At 43.7% G+C, this 19,807-nt stretch overlaps 1 protein-coding gene across 3 annotated transcripts in view; it reads right to left on the bottom strand.

Moving 5' to 3' along the window:
• PPP1R1C (protein phosphatase 1 regulatory inhibitor subunit 1C) overlaps window positions 1-19,807 on the bottom strand; it is a 119,718-nt gene that overhangs the window by 65,473 nt on the left and 34,438 nt on the right. For all 3 annotated transcript variants that reach the window (XM_073633743.1, XM_073633741.1, XM_073633742.1), the window contains exon 2: window positions 16,096-16,156. In XM_073633743.1, coding sequence (XP_073489844.1) covers window positions 16,096-16,156 — 61 coding nt within the window. The remainder of the gene's footprint in view (window positions 1-16,095; window positions 16,157-19,807) is intronic.

Below are 19,807 nucleotides of genomic sequence, written 5' to 3' on the forward strand. Positions count from 1 at the left end.
AAACTTAGTCAAAACATAGCCAATAGTTCGGTAACCGTAACGGATAGTCAGCCAAGCCAGAAGGTCAGGAAGGATTCAGTGTAGTAAAACAGCAAGCAGGATCTGGAGCAAGAAGGGATGTCAGCCAAGCAAGTCTTTAAACAGGAATGCAGGAGATAGTCTCTGTGATGTTGACCAAGGCAAAGGCAAAGATACACGGGGCTGGAAGGCTTAAGTAGGCAGGATATCATCAACAGGTGAATAGCTGTGGAGAGATAGGAGCTGGCAATTAGCCGAGCCCAGCCCTGACAAATTTCTTATTTGAACAAAACGAAAAAACTGCTCCAGGTGAAGACTGCTGGGCTGAAAATGAACAGGCATCAGATGGGGTGTGCGCCCTGTCACTGCTGTTGCGGGCTTTCTTATGCATCATCTTTAGAAGAGGCTTCCTTCTGGGATGACAGCTATGCAGACCAATTTGTTGCAGTGTGCGGCGTATGGTCTGAGCACTGACAGACTGACCCCCCACCCCTTCAACCTCTGCAGTAATGCTGGCAGCGCTCATACGTCTATTTCCCAAAGACAACCTCTTGATATGACGCTGAGCATGTGCACTCAACTTCTTTGGTCGACCATGGCGAGGCTTTTTCTGAGTGTAACCTGTCTTTTTAAACCTCTGTATGGTCTTGGCCACCATGCTGCTGCTCAGTTTCAGGGTCTTGGCAATCTTCTTATAGCCTAGGCCATCTTTATATAGAGCAACAATTCTTTTTTTCAGATCCTCAGAGAGTTCTTTGCCATGAGGTGCCATGTGGTGCGCGCGAGCGCCCCCTGCTCACCCCTGCTCACCGATGCGAGTGGCCGGCAGTCACGATCACCGCTGGGCTCCCGAGATTGCCGCTGACACACAGAGAACCGGTATCTGAGGGGAGAACAGACAGATCGTCTGTTCATACAGAGTATGAACAGATTGTACATACAGAGTATGAACAGCGATCTGTCATCTCCCCTGCACAGTCCCCTCCCCCCTTCAGTTAGAACACAAACTAGGGAACACATTAACCCCTTGATCGCCCCCTGGTGTTAACCCCTTCACTGCCAGTGACATTTTTACAGTAATCAATGCATTTTTATAGCATTGATTGCTGTATTAATGCCAATGGTTCCAAAAATGTGTCAAAATTGTGCGGTGTGTCCACCATAATGTTGTAGTCCTGATAAAAATCGCAGATCACCACCATTACTAATAAAAAATAAATAAATAATAAAAATGCCATAAAATTATCCCCTATTTTTTTTTTTTTTGTAGACGCTATAACTTTTGTGCAAAACAATCAATATACGCTTATTGCGATTTTTTTAACCAAAAATATGTAGAAGAATACATATTGGCCTAAACTGAGGAAAAAATATTTTTTTATATATATTTTTGGGGGGTATTTATTATAGCAAAAAGTAAAAAATAATGCATTTTTTTCAAAATTGTTTACTCTTTTTTTGTTTATAGCGCAAAAAATAAAAACTGCAGAGGCGATCAAATACCACCAAAAGAAAGCTCTATTTGTGGGAAAAAAAAGGACGTCAATTTTATTTGGGTGCAACATCGTACGACCGCGCAATTGTCAGTTAAAATGACGTAGTGCCGAATCGCAAAAAGTGCTCTGGTCAGGAAGGGGGTAAAATCTTCCGGGGCTGAAGCGGTTAACCGAGGACAACATTGACAATTACAAGCTTCACATCGTCACATTTGTCACATCGTCAGGATCGTATTGCTTCCAGTTTGTATAGAAACCCCCTGTCGGGGAACACACTCCTTCGTGTAGACTCTGGGCACCCCAGACATGTCACCCGTGGTATTCCTGTGGGACAGTGTCTGAGGTTGCGCAGGATCTGCAGCGATGACAGTAATTTCCAGCAAGAAAAAGATGAGATGTATGGTAGGTTTAGTGATCGTGGCTATAATGCACCCACATTACGAAGAGCGATTCACATCGCTGAAGGGACATCTAGAGAGTGCTTGCTACGGAAAACTAAGCACAAATCTAGTACAGTCAGGATTCCTGTCTTTTCAACCCCATATAGTATAGAGTACAGTAAGATTAGGAAAATTATGGAGCATTATTTCCCAATTTTATATGAAGATGAACGATATCAAAGTTTTCTGTCAGAAACTATGAAATCAGGCCGAGACAGAAGTACAGTTAAATCACACTTGTTTAATAATAAAAGTAAAAAGAACAAACATAGTCAAAATATAAAAATATATTCAGTAACTGGAATGGATAGTCAGCCAAGCCAGAAGTCAGGGATCAATGTAGTGGAATATGAAGCAGGATGTGGAGCCAGAAGGGATGTCAGCAAAGCAAGTCTTGAACAGGATCGCAGGAGTTTCTGTGATGTTGACCAAGGCGAAGGCAGAGATCCACTGGGCTGAACAGCTTAAGTAGGCTGGACTGATGAGCAGGATATCAAAAGCTGAGTACCCATGGAGAGATAGGAGCTGGCAATTAGCCGACAGCTGAGCAGCCAGCTCTGAGAAGAAAGGGCTGAGCCCAGCCCTGACAGTACCCCATCCTCAACGAACCCTCCCCCTCAGACAACCACCAGGTTTGAGGGGAAAACGTCTATGGAAATCATGGAGGAGGACAGGGGCATGTACGTCCGAGGATGAGACCCAAGAGCGTTCCTCCGGACTGTACTCCTTCTGTATGCACCCGCGGAACCTACGGGAGTCAACAATGGACTGTACTTCATACTCCTCATGGTTCTCAACAGGGTGAGGACATGGCACTGAGGTGGTAAAGCGGTTGCTGACCAAAGGTTTTAATAAGGAGACATTAAATACACATATTAGAAGGAAGGTCTAATGCGTAAGCCACTGGGTTAATCCTGCGAAGAATACAGAAAGGCCCAATAAACCAAGGTGCAAACTTCAGTGAGGGAACACGAAGTCGGAGGTTGCAAGATGACAGCCAGACCCTGTCCCCAACCTGGTAGGAAGGCGCACGTCTGCGGTCAGCATGGAGTCTGTACCTATCATTAGAATTTCGCAAAGCCTCCTGGATTTGTGCCCAAGTGGAACGAAAACCATGAAGATGCTCCTCTAATGCAGGAAAAATAAAAGTAAAAAGAACAAACGTAGTCAAAACATAGCCAAAATTCAGTAACCAGAATGGATAGTCAGCCAAGCCAGAAGTCACGGATCAATGTAGTGGAACAGCAAGCAGGATCTGGAGCCAGAAGGGATGTCAGCAAAGCAAGTCTTGAACAGGATCGCAGGAGATAGTTTCTGTGATTTGACTGACGACGAGCAGGATATCATTAACAGCTGAGTACCTGTGGAGAGATAAGAGCTGGCAATTAGCCAACAGCTGAGCAGCCAGCTCTGAGAAGGAAGGGCTGAGCCCAGCCCTGACACTATCTAGGGGTTTCAAAACAGTGTCTAGGCATGCCCCCTCTCTGGCCAATATGTTGTCCCCAAATGATTTTGTTTCCTGTGCAGAAAGAGGTACATGGCTGGATTTTACCGGTCTGTAAAAATGTGGAGCTTGTAATTGTCCGTGTTAATGTAGCTAGACACTTTAATGAGACACATGGGGGGGACACTTCTTTATTACAAATACAAGGTATAGAAAAAAATTGTACACCCAGGAGAAGTGGGGATAATTTTAGAATACTTTGTAAGCGAGAGGTGTTTTGGATATTCTCTTTGGAAACCAGGAAACCGGGGGGCCTGAATTTTGAATGGTATTTGACCCATTTTTATGATTGGTTTAATGCACTGTTTTTTTATCATAATTTAACAATATGTTTCTTATGTATTTATTTTATATGTCTTAAAGTTTGGGAAATATTTTGTTATAATATGGGCATATCAGTTCAAGTGAAAGTGTCATCGATCTGCCCATTATATAATAGGGGTATATCAGTTCATGAAGGTGTCATCGTTCTGCCCATTAAATCATGTCTAGTTACGCCATATATATGATACATATGTGTGGGTTTTTCCTCCTGACGAGGTATGCTGCATCTTCTTTTATAGTTTTTGTTTTTTGGTATCTTAAATGTTTTTAGAAATGGTGTTTGTATATATATTGTGATAATTGTTTGTTTTCTTATATGATGGATATTCCCACAGTATTGCTAATGCCATTCGTTCGTGAATCGAAAAGCAAAGAACAGAACATATGGATTCAATCACCAAAGCAGCTACATCTGTTTTGAATTTACTACGCTATGTGATTTTTTTGTATATTAATATGTTTGTGATTGTGTTCCTAATAGTTTTGACGCATGCTAGTCGTGTGAAACGCGTCACCTTTCCCCCTGGTATTGCCTATGTCATTGCTCCTTTGCATTTTGTTTTTACTCCTCAATAAATATTTTTTCATTGTATCTACTTTGGGTTTGCGCCCATCTTATTTTCGTTCTGCCAATTCCTTATTGTTCTGCTGACAGTCACCAATCCTCCATGTGCTTCAAAGTGCTCAGAACTATGCAGCTGGTGACAACACCTCACCTGTGCTCCCCTTTGAGTGACCTCACAATTAGGAGGAGGAGGGGCAAAGAGGACGGTACGGCGAGTGTACCCGACGAGGGGACCCATCCGCCAGCCGCTTGTGTCACGGAGATAACGGAATGTACACTTTTTAGTGATGTCAGAATGGTGCGCTCTAAGCACCCTAAAAATGTGAGTAATCACTTTGCACTTTAACAAAGACTATTTGGGTTTTAAAAGTTATAAGAAGAGAAGGGAAATCAGGACATCTTTACATTTTAGTCCAGATGAGACTAAGAAGTGAGTATTGACCAAACTTTAAGTGATATTAAAGTCTTGGTTTTTTTTGCTATAAAAATAACTAAATTGTCATACTTACCTGCTCTGTACAGTGGTTTTGCACAGTGAGGGCCGAAACTGGGGGGGCAATCGGTCCCGGGCGCCGCTTTGAGAGGGGTGCCACGGCTTCTTCCTCCTTCTCCTCATTCCCACGTGCCATCAAAGATCTCCGCGATCCTCTCAGGGAAGCTGCTGCCAGCTCCTAGAGTGGAGGAAAATCAGCATGTAAGCATGTCCCGCTTCTGTGCTGAGCCCAGTCAGCAGAAGCTCAGCCGACTCCACCAGTAACATCGGGGGTGACCTGGGATCTGCACACACAGAGGTTAGATGTACTTTCTGTGCAGCTGCAAGAAAATCCCCCTCTCCCACCCCATGTGGTCCAGTGGTCTGTGCGGGTGGCTGGTGTAATGTACAGGCAGCAATGGGGAGGGGGTGCTGGGGATTGAGGCCTTACCGGTGTCTTGCCGAGAAAGTTCCCCCGGCGGATAAGGACCCCCATGTGCAGCGCTTGCGCAGTACGAACGACTAAGGAGCCGCCGAAAATAGCCGAAGCTGAAAACCTTCAATCAGCTGTACACGGCGCCTGCGCCCTGGGTCAAGGTTCAAGCCCCACCATCCAAGTGGACCTAGAGGGAGAATAAAAAAGTGCCGAGCGAAGCGAGGCCGTGCCCGAAGTGTGGCGAGCGAAGCGAGCCCGCGAGGGGCCCTCTTACAAGTGCCGTGTACAGCTGATTTACAACTATTCGCTCTCGGCTATTTCTGCCAGCTTGTACTGCGCAAGCGCTGCGCCTGCACAGTAGAGGGGGGTCCTTATCCGCCAAGGGGAACTTTCTCGGCAGAACACCGGCTCCTGTGGACGCGTCATCTCTCCAGGCCGACTGCTGCCTGTGTAACGGAGCCACTGAGAAAGCTTCCTCTAGGCTCCTCCTCGGCTCTACCCAGTCTCACAACAAACCACGAGGAGGAGACTGGCAGGACAGGATTAAAATCTCCCACCCGCATCGCACCACACTGTATCTGAGGTCCGTGTTGTGAGGATACATTTGAGGGGATATCAAACAAAAGTTTTGTTGTGGCATTTGTACATGGGGGGAGGGGGGAAGGGGGGTTGTGATGGCAGGGGGATAGGATTTACACTGGATGGCGGGATGTCAATCCTGTCAAGGATAAGGATTTGGGGGTGGGAGAACTTTGTACTGAACCCTGAACACCCCTGAACCCTGTACGCAGCACACCGCACACCTCTGAACCCTGCATGCAGCACACTGCTGAACCCTGCACATGCCTGAACCCTGCACGACAGCACACCACTGAACCCTGTAAGCAGCGCACCCCTGAACCCTGCACCCTGTATGCAGCGCACCCCTGAACCCTGCACTCTGTATGCAGTGCACCCCTGAACCCTGCACTCTGTACGCAGAGTGCCCTTGAACCCTGCACTCTGTACGCAGTGCACCCCTGAACCCTGCACACAGCAAACCTCTGAACCCTGCACACGTTGCACCCCTGAACCCCGCACTCGGGACATAGCGCACCCCTGAACCCTGCACTCTGGACATAATGCACCCCTCAACTCTGCACTCTGTATGCAGTGTGCCCCTAAAACCCTGCACTCTGTACGTAGCACACACCTGAACCTGGCACTCTGTATCTAGTACACCCCTGAACCCTGCATTCTTTACATAATGCACCCATGAACTCTGCACTCTGTATGCAGCATACCCCTGCACTCTGTACTTAGGGCACCCTAAACCCTGCACTCTGTATGCAGTGCACCCCTGAACCCTGCACTCTGTAAGCAATATGCCCCTGAACCCTGCATTCTTTATGTAGTGTACTTTTGAACCTGAACTCTGTATGGGGGGCTCCTGACAGAGAGGGAGACATCTGGGGAGAAGAGGGGCCTGGACTGTAGCCAGTGGGTGATGGAAAGGCCCACAGTGTGGTGCAGGATGAGGAGCCCAGCTGCAGGGAGGAGGAGGAAATCCTCCATGGTTGTACAAACCACTGTTTCACCCATCACTGATCTACCATCCCTGATCACCAACTGGGGCTCTATCCTGTCCATCCTGCCCAATGATTTCTAAAAGTGGACTGCAGGGCGGAAGGGTGGGTGGAAGGATTTTTTTCTACACAGGTGAAATTAGCAAATTGAAAATTCAAGTCTCACCTCTGCAGCAGATTTGGAAGGTCATCACTGGGAAGGAAGAAGAGCACACAGCAAGCTTTGGCTCACTTCTTCTTTTTCCAGTTGTGCCCCTCCTAATCTGCTTTGGAAGTGAAGCCTGAACTTGCTCAAACCTCACCTACGTCACCATTGTGTAGGCCTTCTCTCCCAGTTGGGGGGTGCCGAAATTAATCTTTGCCCCGGGTGAAAGAATGTCTAGCTTCGCCACTGAATAGAGTAGCTTGGATCCTCCTCTTCTCGGGTGCTTCTTCTGTGCTCCTGGCCCCTCCCTCCTGTCAAGTGCCCCCACAGCAAGCAGCTTGCTATGGGGGCACCTGAGCTGAGCTACAGCTCTGTGTATCCATTCAGAAATGGAGCAACGGTTCGGCTCCGCCCCTCTTTCTCCTGATTGGCTGACTGACTTTGATTGACAGCAGTGGGAGGCAATGGTGCCGCAGCTGTGTCTCAGCCAATCAGGAGGGAGAGTCTTGAATGGCCGAATCACTTGTGGACATCGCTGAGATGGGGCTCAGGTAAGTATTAGGGGGTGCTAGGGCGGCTGCTACACACAGAAGGCTTTTTATCTTAATGCACAGAATGTATTAAGATAAAAAACCTTCTAACTTTAAAACTCCTTTAATTGTTAGGTCACTGGGGTTAAAGTGAGAATACACCGAAAGAGGAGCACAAGTGGGGTGTTGTTACCAGCTGCATAGTTCTAAACACTTTGAAGCACATAGAGCAGTGGTCATCAACCTTGTCCTCAGGGCCCACTAACAGGCCAGGTTTTATGTATTACCTTGGGGAGATGCAGACTAGAATACTGCAATCATTGAGCAGCAAATTATATCACCTGTGATGTATTTCAGTTATCTTGCAAACCTGGCCAGTTAGTGGGCCCTGAGGACAGGGTTGATGACCACTGACATAGAGGATTGGTGATTGTCAGCACAACAATAAGGAATTTGACTTTTGTTAGTTTATATATCAAGGGCTGCACAAATATACTTATGTTATTTCTCACAGTGCCATCACTGCATGATCACTGCTGTGCATATGTAGTGTGGAGCGATTTATTTAATTGTTTTTGATATATTGTCTTGGTTAACACAAAGGGTAACAGAAGCGTGGCACATTAAAATGGATGTAAACCCCAACATTTTTTTTTATTAATACTCATATCTGTTACAGCAGAGGATGTCATTTCATCTGTGCCCGGTCTTGCCACGAAGAGTTAATCCAGCTCTGGGCAATCCTCTTATCTTTCTTAGATAAAAACAGACACACAGAGAAATAGGTGTCCATCTCTTCCCTCTTGCTGTGAGTGACAGGTGATTTCCTTATCTCATGCAAGAGTGTGAGAGAGGCATTCTGTGTACTTCACATCCCCCCTCCTTTCTTCGCCAGCTCTCCCAGGATTGGTTGCTCCACACCTAAGCATCTTTGGGCATCCTGAACTCATGTGGTGACTTTCCTGGGTTTTGACTGGATGTTAGTGATCATGTGGCATAATCCACAAGACCTGCAGAAGTTCAGAGTAAGAAATATTGATGCCTGGCCAAGGGGAGTGTAGAGGTGGGCGGGGAGTCTGACATCATAACTCCACCCACCGAGCCCTGGACAACAGACCTGCCCATAGAATCCGGAGTATTGCAGGGCTCCAAACAGCTAAAGAGGAGATATTTGACAGGTAAGGATACATGGAGGAGGCATGTATATCCTTATAGATAAGCACTATGGAAGTCATTTAGAAATGATGAGAGTGGGTTTACATCCACTTTAATTGAATAAATTTATTATACACATTATGGCTACTTTCACACTGAAGCGGTTTTAAGGTCTTTTAGCGCTAGAAATTACCTCTGAAAAGTGCCTGAAAACTGCCTCCCATTCATCGCAGTGTGTATTTTCACACTGGGGCGGTGCGCTTGCACAACGTTACAAAAAGTCCGGCAAGCGGCATCTTTGGGGCGGGTTGGGAGGGCTGTATTTAGCGCTCCCAAAATGCCCTGCATATTGCAATGCATTTGCAGCACTTCCAAAGTGCCTGAAAAGTGCTTTGAAAGCGCCGGTAAAATGTGTATTTAAATTTTTCTTTGGGGTAAAAAGCACCCTGCCAGTGCCTGAAAAGCGCTGCAAAAACGAGCGGCGCTTTAGCGCTAACGGCCGGGCGTCCCAGTGTGAAAGTAGCCTTAATGGGAATGTGAGAAGTGCATGCAGCTGATGCTAAAGTATTGTTTTTAGGTTGCTCACAAGGTTTTTGTTTGTTTACATTTTTAAATACCTCCCAGTCAGAATCAACTTTAAATGCTTATGCCTCAAATATTGTTTTAAGAGTGTTTTCATCTGTTAATGCTCCAGCATCTACCAAAAAACTATCGCTTTTGGGTGAGCTGACCTTTCAAATATATCTACCCCTCACTTTTAAATTATGTAGAGTGGGAAGATTATTTTAGTCCAACAAACCTCCTGGCACTATACTATTTATAAGCTGGGCTGAAACATTTAAAGGAAGAAGAAATAAAAATATTTTTTTCCCATACTGTGTGTTCCATAGTTTTTTTTGCATCTGTTTCTAAGAAGTCGACTTCCGTAGAGTTACAGTAAGATATCAGATTCAACCGTCAGCCATTAAATATTAAGAGGAAGCTGAACACCAAGGATAAAAGCCAGGAGCGTGGCACAATGCCAACTCACACAATACAGCCTTCTACATGGGCCTTTGGGGATTGCGCTAACATTAGCTGTAGGGTTTAAGGTTATTTTATTCACATACTATAAAATATTCTTAAACATGGTGTGACTTTTTCATGTAAATGGATTTTTCTGCCTACAGTTTCTCTTTAAAGTTTGTTCTACAATTATACAGTATGTGTCAAGTGGGTCTAAAAGATGAACAAGTTGAAGTATTATGGATGTTATCATGCACGTATCTTTGGTTTTAACTGGAAATCATTTGGCAATAAACAAGCTTTTTCCATTCTCATAAATACAGTTTATTTGACGAAATGCATTGTGGACATTTTAGGCTTCAATGTCTAACATTAAATATGAATGGCTGGCCATGTTTGATTTTGTAGAAGGATATGTCTCTAATTGTTTGTGGAGTGGAGGGATCACTGATAAAACTGTACTGAGTGCACTGGCCAGTTTTGTAGCCCACAGAAGGAAAATGACCAGGCTTAGAGAGAAACTCACATTGAAGGGAAGAGGAGAAACTGTTGCAGGTATGACATTCAGACTTCTAGAATTGCATATACCTGCAGCAGTCACATCAAAATCTCAGGAGGTACTGACAGCAAAACTTAGTCTGTTCCCCACATAATTTTGATTCCTGGATATTGCTGTTGGTTGCACACTGAGGCTGTCCATCATAGTGATAGACCAATAGAAATGCGTGGAGATAGGGTTTAGCTGAAGCTGACACTACCTGGAAGTGCTGTGTCTGCAAGAATGACATGAGAATTATTTGTGATGGTAGGTTGTGGAGGTTGCTGCAGTTAGACTAGCAGAATAATTTCTGTTGGATATTTCTTTTTTTTGTTGCATTGGAAATGGTATAAGTACATTTACCTAGTCCTGAATGCTGACTGTAGCTTTGGGTACATACTGTCAATGGTGCAGCCATTGGGGTAGATTTGCTAAAGGCAACTAGACTGTACACTTTGCAGGTGCAGTTGCTGCAGAGCTTAGTAAATATGATAAAGCTTCAAAGGTTACTAAACCCTCATTTTAAAAAACAAACATGTCATACCTCCACTGTGCAGTATGTTTTGCATAGAGTGGCCCGATCGTCCTCTCCTGGGGTCCCACATCGACGTTGGTGGCTCCTCCCCGCATCGGGAAACCACCTAGGAGAAGCTCACTCCTTGGGTGTAGCCGTGCGGGCGCGCTCCCGAGTCCATTTGCGTCCCTTGACACAGAATGCCGGACACGGCCCTGCCCCCTGGCGCCCACGTCATTGGATTTGATTGACAGTAGCAGGAGCCAATGCCAGGACACGAGACACCAGACGGAGCTTGCTCACCCACTCCCAGCGTGGGAATTAACAGGCTCAGGTAAGTATAAGGGGACTTGGGGGCGCTGCCTTAGCACAGGAGGTTTTTACCCTGATGCATAGAATGCATCACAGTGAAAAACCATGATGGGTTTGCAACCCCTTTCACTTTGCAAAGAATACCCGAACACATGCAAGGAAAATGAAAAGAAGCATAATTGCTTGCACATGATTGGATTATGGAAGTCAGCAGAGCTTCTACTCATTTACTAAGCTCTGAAGTAACTGCACTTAGTGCACAGTCTATTTGGATGCATGAGACCATATAAATATAAACAGTTCCTACAGATCCTGCTAAGGCAAATCACACACATTTCCCTAAATAATCATTTCCAGTCAGTGTTCATATACCAGGCATTAGTAACTGATTGACAAAAAGTTATATTTTACATACCCTAACAAGACGTTTGATGCATTCCATATACTCATGGGTAAAATAAATAATAATAATACTAATAATAATACTATGGCCTGATCCTTGCACTTTACAAGCCCACACAAAGAAAAGGTCCTGCATGCAGGGCCTTACCTTTGCATGCTGGTGCTACTTTATGCAGACAGGCAGCAGGTGTTAGCCAGCATTGTTGGACAAAGTGATCTGCTACTTGACAGAGACTGCATAGTTCCATCCATTAAAAACATCTATCCAATAGAGGAGCAAGGGACCTAAAGCCTACAAAAGTTAAATGCCACTGTACATCAATGCAGGAGGGCTTTCCAAATTCCGCTGAGACCAATGGTGGGGCACTATTCCTCCCACTGACACCAATGATGGGTCACTATACCTCACACTGACACCAACCATGGGACCTATTCCTTTCAGTGACCTATGACAAGCAACACAAGACATTTTCTTTACTCCCACTGACCACTGAACCTGGGGCATTTTTTACTCCCACTGACCACAGTCCACCCCCCTAATAGCCTGAAGGACTGGAAATTGTCTGTTTGTCTAAAAAGTTTGAGGAACCCTCTTTTACAATATATAGACATGAGAAAATGGATGGTTAGCCTGCAGTGTGCTTTGAACATATAGTACTGAACACCAACTGCACCAAACTGGTCTAGAATATGTAAAAAGCAGACAAATGGACAGCACCAAGCTGTAATAACTTTTGTATGGGCTTTGTTTCCCTCTTCTGCCAACCGTGGACATTTATGGTCAAAACCAAACATAGAACTTTAGCGAAAAAGGAGTGTAGGGGATGTCAGAAGGAGTCAGAAGAGCCATTATAGTTCAAGAAACATGAAACCAGCTCTTTGTTCTTATGTTTGATGTCTGTGCATATACAGAAGATGTATTCTGCCTCCAATAGCACAGTCTATTGTTCTAGTTACTAAAAAATCATGTGACACAAAGGGTTGTGCTTTTACCAAAGGCCACAATCTTTTAGGTGTGCCTAGGACAGCATGGTGCCTAAATACAGCCTTGCATGTAATTGTATTATTGATATAGGGAATCCTGAACTATCATTCTTGCCATCCAGGTATAACTCCAGCCAGTTCTTTTTTTTTTATATAGTTTTGAGTGAGAGGGATTTGATCATCTGTCAGGTTCTCATATTTGAGGAGTGCATTCTCCGTATATTGTTTTTTGGAGAATTCTCTAAGGGCTGGTGACAGAGTAACTGACTCATTAGTTGATTTTTCATAGAAATGTATGAACAATGCACTCCAGAGAGGGAAAACCGGAGGTTGACCTCATAGCAGCACCCAAGGTTCTTCTGGACAAGAATAGAAACAGGATTCATCTGACTAACTCTCTGCAGTCTTTAACTACTTAAAACCCACACAATGCTCCTGGTAGCCAAAGAGAATATAATCTAGACTGCTTAGGCTTTAGATCGCATGAGGGAGAGAACAGGGTAATACATCTGTCAATTCTGTATCACAGCAATTCCAAACAGTAGCAGGAAGATGGATTATAACACATATTCACTATAATATTGTAGCTTGATTCATAAATTCCTCCCAGGATTTTTAATTAATGAAAAGGAAGAGGTACTTTTCACTCAAAATAAAAATGTGATTTGGCAATGCAGGAATGTTCACTACTGATTCCTATAAAGTGTGAATTATGAGGATAAGTCTGCATTCATTTCTACCACACAATTGGCTATTTATTCATTTGATTCCTATTTACGGTAGTTCATATTTATATTTGTTTCTGAAATTCCAAGCCCTAGCAGCAATTCAACCACAACTTCCACTCTGGCCCTGCTAATGTTCACTGAGCATCATGAATATTTTCCTCCACTGAAAGTCCCCTTTCACACTGGGGCGCTTTGCAAGCGCTACAGCACTAAAAATAGCGCCTGCAAAGTGCCCTGAAAGAGCCGCTCCTGTCTCTTCAGTGTGAAAGCCCGAGGGCTTTCACACTGGAGTGGTACGCTGGCAGGACGGTAAAAAAAAAAAATACTGCTAGCAGCATCTTTGGAGCGGTGAAGGAGCGGTGTGTATACTGCTCCTCCACCGCTCCTGCCTCAGCAGGGACCGGCCAAATTTTGATTTGCGTGTGGGTTCCCTTGCTGGACAGAACTTGATTGTTTAATCGACTTCTGTTAAAGGGACATGTTGGAAAACCTTCCCATTGATTAGCGGCTTCAACCACTGATCAGTGTTTTCTGACAGAGGCAATGTCCTGGCGGGGATGATTCCAACATCCACCACATTTGATGACTCTGGCTGGTTGAATTTAAAAAAAAAAAAAAAAACGGTGTATGGCCAGCTTAATGCACATTGATGTACACAAATGCAAACAGGTAAATTCATACAGTTTTACAAAGTTTATAAATTATTTCAAGTGTAGAAATATACTAAAACATGAAAGAAACACTTGTACTGTTTTATGTTTCTAGCTCTTTTACTATATTCAGGAACAACAAGAAACTCTGCATATGTAAGTGCATACCACTACATTTATTTTTCCTATGTCGTGCCCAAGCTGGTATAAACATTGTTTTGTTTACACTGAGCATGTATGCATATGCAATATAAAGTAGTAATACTATACTTTCTAAGAACTAGGTAGGCTCTAGGAACTCCTCTAGTTTGGCATTCTGCTTTCTAAAATCACATGACATATAACAATGGGCAGCTACATGTTTACAGGGTCTGCCTTCTTTCAGTAGTTTGTGATCTTTTTATCCTGTTATTATATGGGTATATACTGTAAAAATCATCATTTATGACTCCTGGCATTGATTGCATTGAAATAAACAGGTATGTGGATCATATGCCATTAATGTCCTGCTCAATCCTGGTCTGCAGACATATTGTCCCCTGCACTAGAGACAAAATAAGTTAATAATATTCATAGATCAATACAGCTCTGAAATCAGTAACTATACAAATTGTGTTTTCTCTTGCTATAATTCTTATTTCTACTTTTGGCTAGAGTCCCGACAGTTCCTTTGTTAAGTCATACAGGGCCTACGTGCCCCTTGACTTTGTTTGGTATGACCTGTCTTTCCATTGTTACATAATTTTAATTTATGTGGCAGGTGTATAATGTGGACTGCAAGAAAGTTAGATGGATCTATGTACAGCTTTTGGGGTATCCCCGGCTTAAAAAAAATTATTTCAGTCTTTCTTTTTTCTAATTATATATACAATAAGAAATAAATAGAAATTTAAACACAACTGCAAAAGTATTCACAAAAATTGATCTCTGTAATTTGTATGCTCTTTTTTTGTAAGTACTTATTCAATGTTTTCAAGTGCTGTACGTGCGTACTGTTTTTTCAAGTGCTTTACGTGCTTACTATTTATCTTTGTCTAATTTTTTTTTACATCACAGAAACCTAACATTTTAACAGGGGTGTGTAAACTTGTTATATCCACTGTGTGTGTGTGTATATATATATATATATATATATATATATATATATATATATATATACACAAATATTCAAAAATCAGTATTAAGAGCAAAAAAATTAGCAATTGCAGTAACTGAAAGTAAGCAACCAGAACTCTGTTATCTACCATAATTACAGCGATAATCTGTTGTTACCTACTGTAACACAAAAGACATATAAATTAGCGTTACAGTATTTCATGAGCAGACTTGTTAAAATGATTTTTTACCTGAGTTTTTAGGCAATATGTAATTTTGTACCTAGAATTCAGGATAATTCTCTGATTATTCATGTTCCAAATTACAGTTTAGTGTTGGCTATCATACTGTTTTTTTAAGTTTTATTTATCCTTTTTTCATTCTTCTTTTCTTACCTTGTCCTACTTCAGTTCTAATTTTCTTTGTTATACCTCACCTTCTCCTGAATAATACATTATACATTGCAAAATAAAGAATTTGATAAAAAAAACATAGGTATTGTATGGAAAGGAACAACACACTATCATACACATTCTGACATAGTAAGCATAATAAACATTACATGAAAATATTAAAGGACTAATGCGCACAACCCAATTCTCACAGGATCAAGGGTAATAAACAAAGAAAAGCTGCCTACATATGAGGTGGCCTCACCCACCCTGCATAAATATCGTATTAAAAGATCAAAGTTATCAAAAGATGTCAGCGAAAATAACAATGAACACACTCTGGCTTCCGGGTACGGCCGTTCCCAGGAAGCGTCGGCACCTGGCTCCTCCTACCCTGACGCGTTGCGTCACACCCACGTGACTTTATCAAAGGGATCGGGTGTTGTTAGCACTTAGTCACGTTTTTCACGTACACTGGTACTAGATGATATTTAATATTGTGTTGTAATCACCAGGACCTTACAGCTTGTTGCTTTCACTGCCCCCTAATGGATAAAGCGTTTATTGCTTATTGAGAGTTTTATTATTGAGCAGCTAGGAAGCATTTTATTGATATACATAGACTAGCGCCACATAACTTTGATCTTTTAATAAACATTACATGTTATGGCCCATTTTACTGGTTTGATACATTTGTGCACCTAAATACAGTATCATTTCACTCACATTGTGAAATATCAAGCAAAAGACAAAAATCATGTTTAGAAGCAACATTGAACCTCCTGTTTATAATATAACTGTGTTCCGTTAAAACCAGGAACTTACCTGGTGGTGGCTGTTCATTCATTATAACCAGTGAAGCTGGCGTGGGCCTTCGTTTTCTGATCTATTTATGAAAAGAGCACAGAAAATCAGAATGTAAAGTAAGACTGATATGATAGTTAAAGCTCTGTGGTCTTTCAGAATTTTAGCAGTAGGGCTTATATAGCCATGAACCTTATAAGTGCACCTCAGTCTGTGTGGCCCAACTCTGGCTCCTAGGGTGTCCATTTTTTATATAATTACATAGTTACATAGTAGGTGAGGTTGAAAAAAGACACAAGTCCATCAAGTCCAACCTATGTGTGTGATTATATGTCAGTATTACATTGTATATCCCTGTATGTTGCAGTCATTCAGGTGCTTATCTAATAGTTTTTTAAAAAATATCGATGCTCCCCACTGAGACCACCGCCTGTGGAAGGGAATTCCACATCCTTGCCGCTCTAAAGCCCCATACACACGATAGGACTTTGTACAAACTTTCCCTTGGATTTTTGTACAAAGGACGTTGGCTAGAAGTTTGTCGTCCATACAGACAACGGGACTTTTCCAGCCAACTTTCACCAAATCACGTGGTTTTTCAGCTCTTTGCCACCACCCTTTGGTCAACTTCTGTATTGTTGTCTGATATTGTGTCAATCTCGCCACTTTTATTGGCGAGATTGACACCTTGTGAGCTGGGTTCACACTGGTGCGGGGATCCGACTTGGATCCCTGCCAATGCCAGGCACTGTGTTTGGTATGAATCTTGAGGGGGAACTCCACGCCAAATTTTAAATAAAAAAACGGCATGGGTTCCCCTCCAGGGGCATACCAGGCCCTTAGGTCTGGTATGGATTTTAAGGGGAACCCCCTACACCGAAAAAAACGGCGTGGGGCCCCCCAAATCCATACCAGACCCCTATCTGAGCACACAGCCTGGCCGGTCAGGAAAGGGGGTGGGGACGAGGAAGCGCCCCCCCCTCCTGAGCCGTTCCAGGCCGCATGCCCTCAACAGGGGGGTGGGTGCTTTGGGGGAGGGGGGCGCCCTGCGTCCCCCGGCATCCCAAAGCAGCTGGTCCCTATGTTGATGAGGACAAGGGCCTCTTGACAACAAACCTGGCCATTGGTTGTCGGGGTCTGAGGGCGGGGGGCTTATCGGAATCTGGGAGCCCCCTTTAATAAGGGGGCCCCCAGATCTGGCCCCCCACCCTATGTGAATGAGTATGGGGTACAGCGTACTCCTACCCATTCACCTAGGGAAACAAGTGTCAATAAATAAAACACACTAAACAGGTTTTTAAATTAATTTATTAGGCAGCTCCGGGGTCTTCTCTGACTTTGAGGGGACTGTGAGGTTATAAGGGGACGTGGTCATAGGATGACCATGCCCCCTCCCCCAAAGCACCCACCCCCCATGTTGAGGGCATGCGGCCTGGTACAGCTCAGGAGGGGGGGCTCTCGCTCATCCCCACCCCCTTTCCTGACCGGCTGGGCTGTGTGCTCGGATAATGGTCTGGTATGGATTTTTTTCAGCGTAGGGGGTTCCCCTTAAAATCCATACCAGACCTAAGGGCCTGGTATGCCCCCAGAGGGGAATTCCCTCTCGTGCTCGCCACAGTAAGAAAATGTGTTTTTCCTATTGCAGCCAGCGCGAGATGTACAGTACCCTGTCGCCGAGAACCAGCGCGATGGGTTCGAGCTGGAAACATTCTCGCGGCCGCGTACTGTAGTTTGTACAAAAGTCCGATGCTTTTGTGTACACACGATCGGACTTACTCCATCGGACTTTTGTTGCTGGAAAGTTTGTCCATTGGCACAGCCAACAAAAGTCCGATGGAAACAGAAAAAGTTTGTCCGATGGAGCGTACACACGGTCGGATGTTGCTCCAAAACAGCTCATTTGCATGTTTGTTGTCAAAAAGTCTGATCGTGTGTACGGGCCTTTACAGTAAAGAACCCTCTACGTAGTTTAGGGTTAAACCTCCTTTCTTCTATATTTAATGAGTGGCCACGTGTCTTGTTAAACTCCCTTCCGCAAAAAAGTTTTATCCCTATTGTGGGGTCACCAGTACAGTATTTATAAATTGAAATCATATCCCCTCTCAAGCGTCTCTTCTCCAGTGAGAATAAGTTCAGTGCTCCAACCTTTCCTCATAACTAATATCCTCCAGACCCTTTATTAGCTTAGTTGCCCTTCTTTGTTACTGGTTCCATTTCCAGTACATCCTTCCTGAGGGCTGGTGCCCAGAACTGTACAGCATACTCTAGGTGCGGCCGGACCAGAGTCTTGAAGAGTGGGAGAATTATCGTTTTATCTCTGGAATTGATCTCCTTTTTAGTGCATGCCAATATTCTGTTTGCTTTGTTAGCAGCAGCTTGGCATTGCATGCCATTGCTGAGCCTATCATCTACTAGGACCCCCAGGTCCTTTTCCATCCTCGATTCCCCCAGAGGTTCTCCCCCAGTGTATAGATTGCATTCTTATTTTTGTCACCCAGATGCATTATTTTAAATTTTTCTACATTAAACCTCATTTGCCATGTAGTTGCCCATCCCATTAATTTGTTCAGATCTTTTTTGCAAGGTTTCCACATCCTGCGGAGAAGTTATTGCCCTACTTAGCTTACTATCGTCTGTAAATACAGAGATTGAACTGTTTACCCCCTCCTCCAGGTCATTTATGAACATAATAAATAGGATTGGTCTCAGCACAGAACCCTGGGGGACCCCACTACCCACCTCGGACCACTCCGAGTACTCCCCATTTATCACCACCCTCTGAACTCGCCCTTGTAGCCAGGTTTCAATCCATGTACTCACCCTATGGTCCATGCCAGCGGACCTTATTTTGTACAGTAAACATTTATAAGGAACTGTGTCAAATGCTTTTGCAAAATCCAGATACACCTCGTCTACGGGCCTTCCTTTATCTAGATGGCAACTCACCTCCTCATAGAAGGTTAATAGATTGGTTTGGCAAGAACGATTCTTTATGAATCCATGCTGATTACTGCTAATAAAACGTTACTAAAATCTTGTATATAGTCCCTTATCAGCCCCTCCAAGAGCTTGCATACTATTGATGTTATTCTAACTGGTCTTTAATTCCCAGGGATGTATTTTGGGCCCTTTTTAAGTACTGGTGCTACATTGGCTTGTCCCCAATCACCTGGTACCATTCCAGTCAGTAGACTGTCAGTAAAAATTAGAAACAATGGTCTGGCAATTACTTGACTTAAGTTCCCTAAGTACCCCTGGTCCCGGTGATTTCTTGATGTTAGGTTTCCAAGTCTAATTTTAATTCTGTTAACCATGGGGGTGCTTCCTGTGATGTGTCATAAGGATAAACACTGCAGTTTTGGTTACTGAAGCCCCCGATTCCCTCGTGAAGACTGAGGAGAAGAATAAATTCAATACCTTCGCCATCTCCCATCCTTTGTAACCAGATGTCCTTCCTCATTCTTTATGGGGCCAATATGGTCTGTCCTCCCCTTTTTTACTGTTTACATACTTAAAGAATTTTTTGGGATTTTGTTTGCTCTCCTCCGCTATGTGTCTTTCGTGTTCTATCTTAGCCCCCCTAATTGCACCCTTACATTTCTTGTTGCATTCTTTATAAAGTCTGAATGCTGATGATGGTCCCTCAACCTTGTATTTTTTGAAGGCCTTCTCCTTTGCTTTTATATGCAGTTAAGCCATCCGGGACTTTTGTTCGCTGTTTTAAATTTTTTCT

The sequence above is a fragment of the Aquarana catesbeiana genome, linkage group LG06 (assembly GCF_042186555.1).
Source record: "Aquarana catesbeiana isolate 2022-GZ linkage group LG06, ASM4218655v1, whole genome shotgun sequence".
In the NCBI taxonomy this organism is placed as follows: domain Eukaryota; kingdom Metazoa; phylum Chordata; class Amphibia; order Anura; family Ranidae; genus Aquarana; species Aquarana catesbeiana.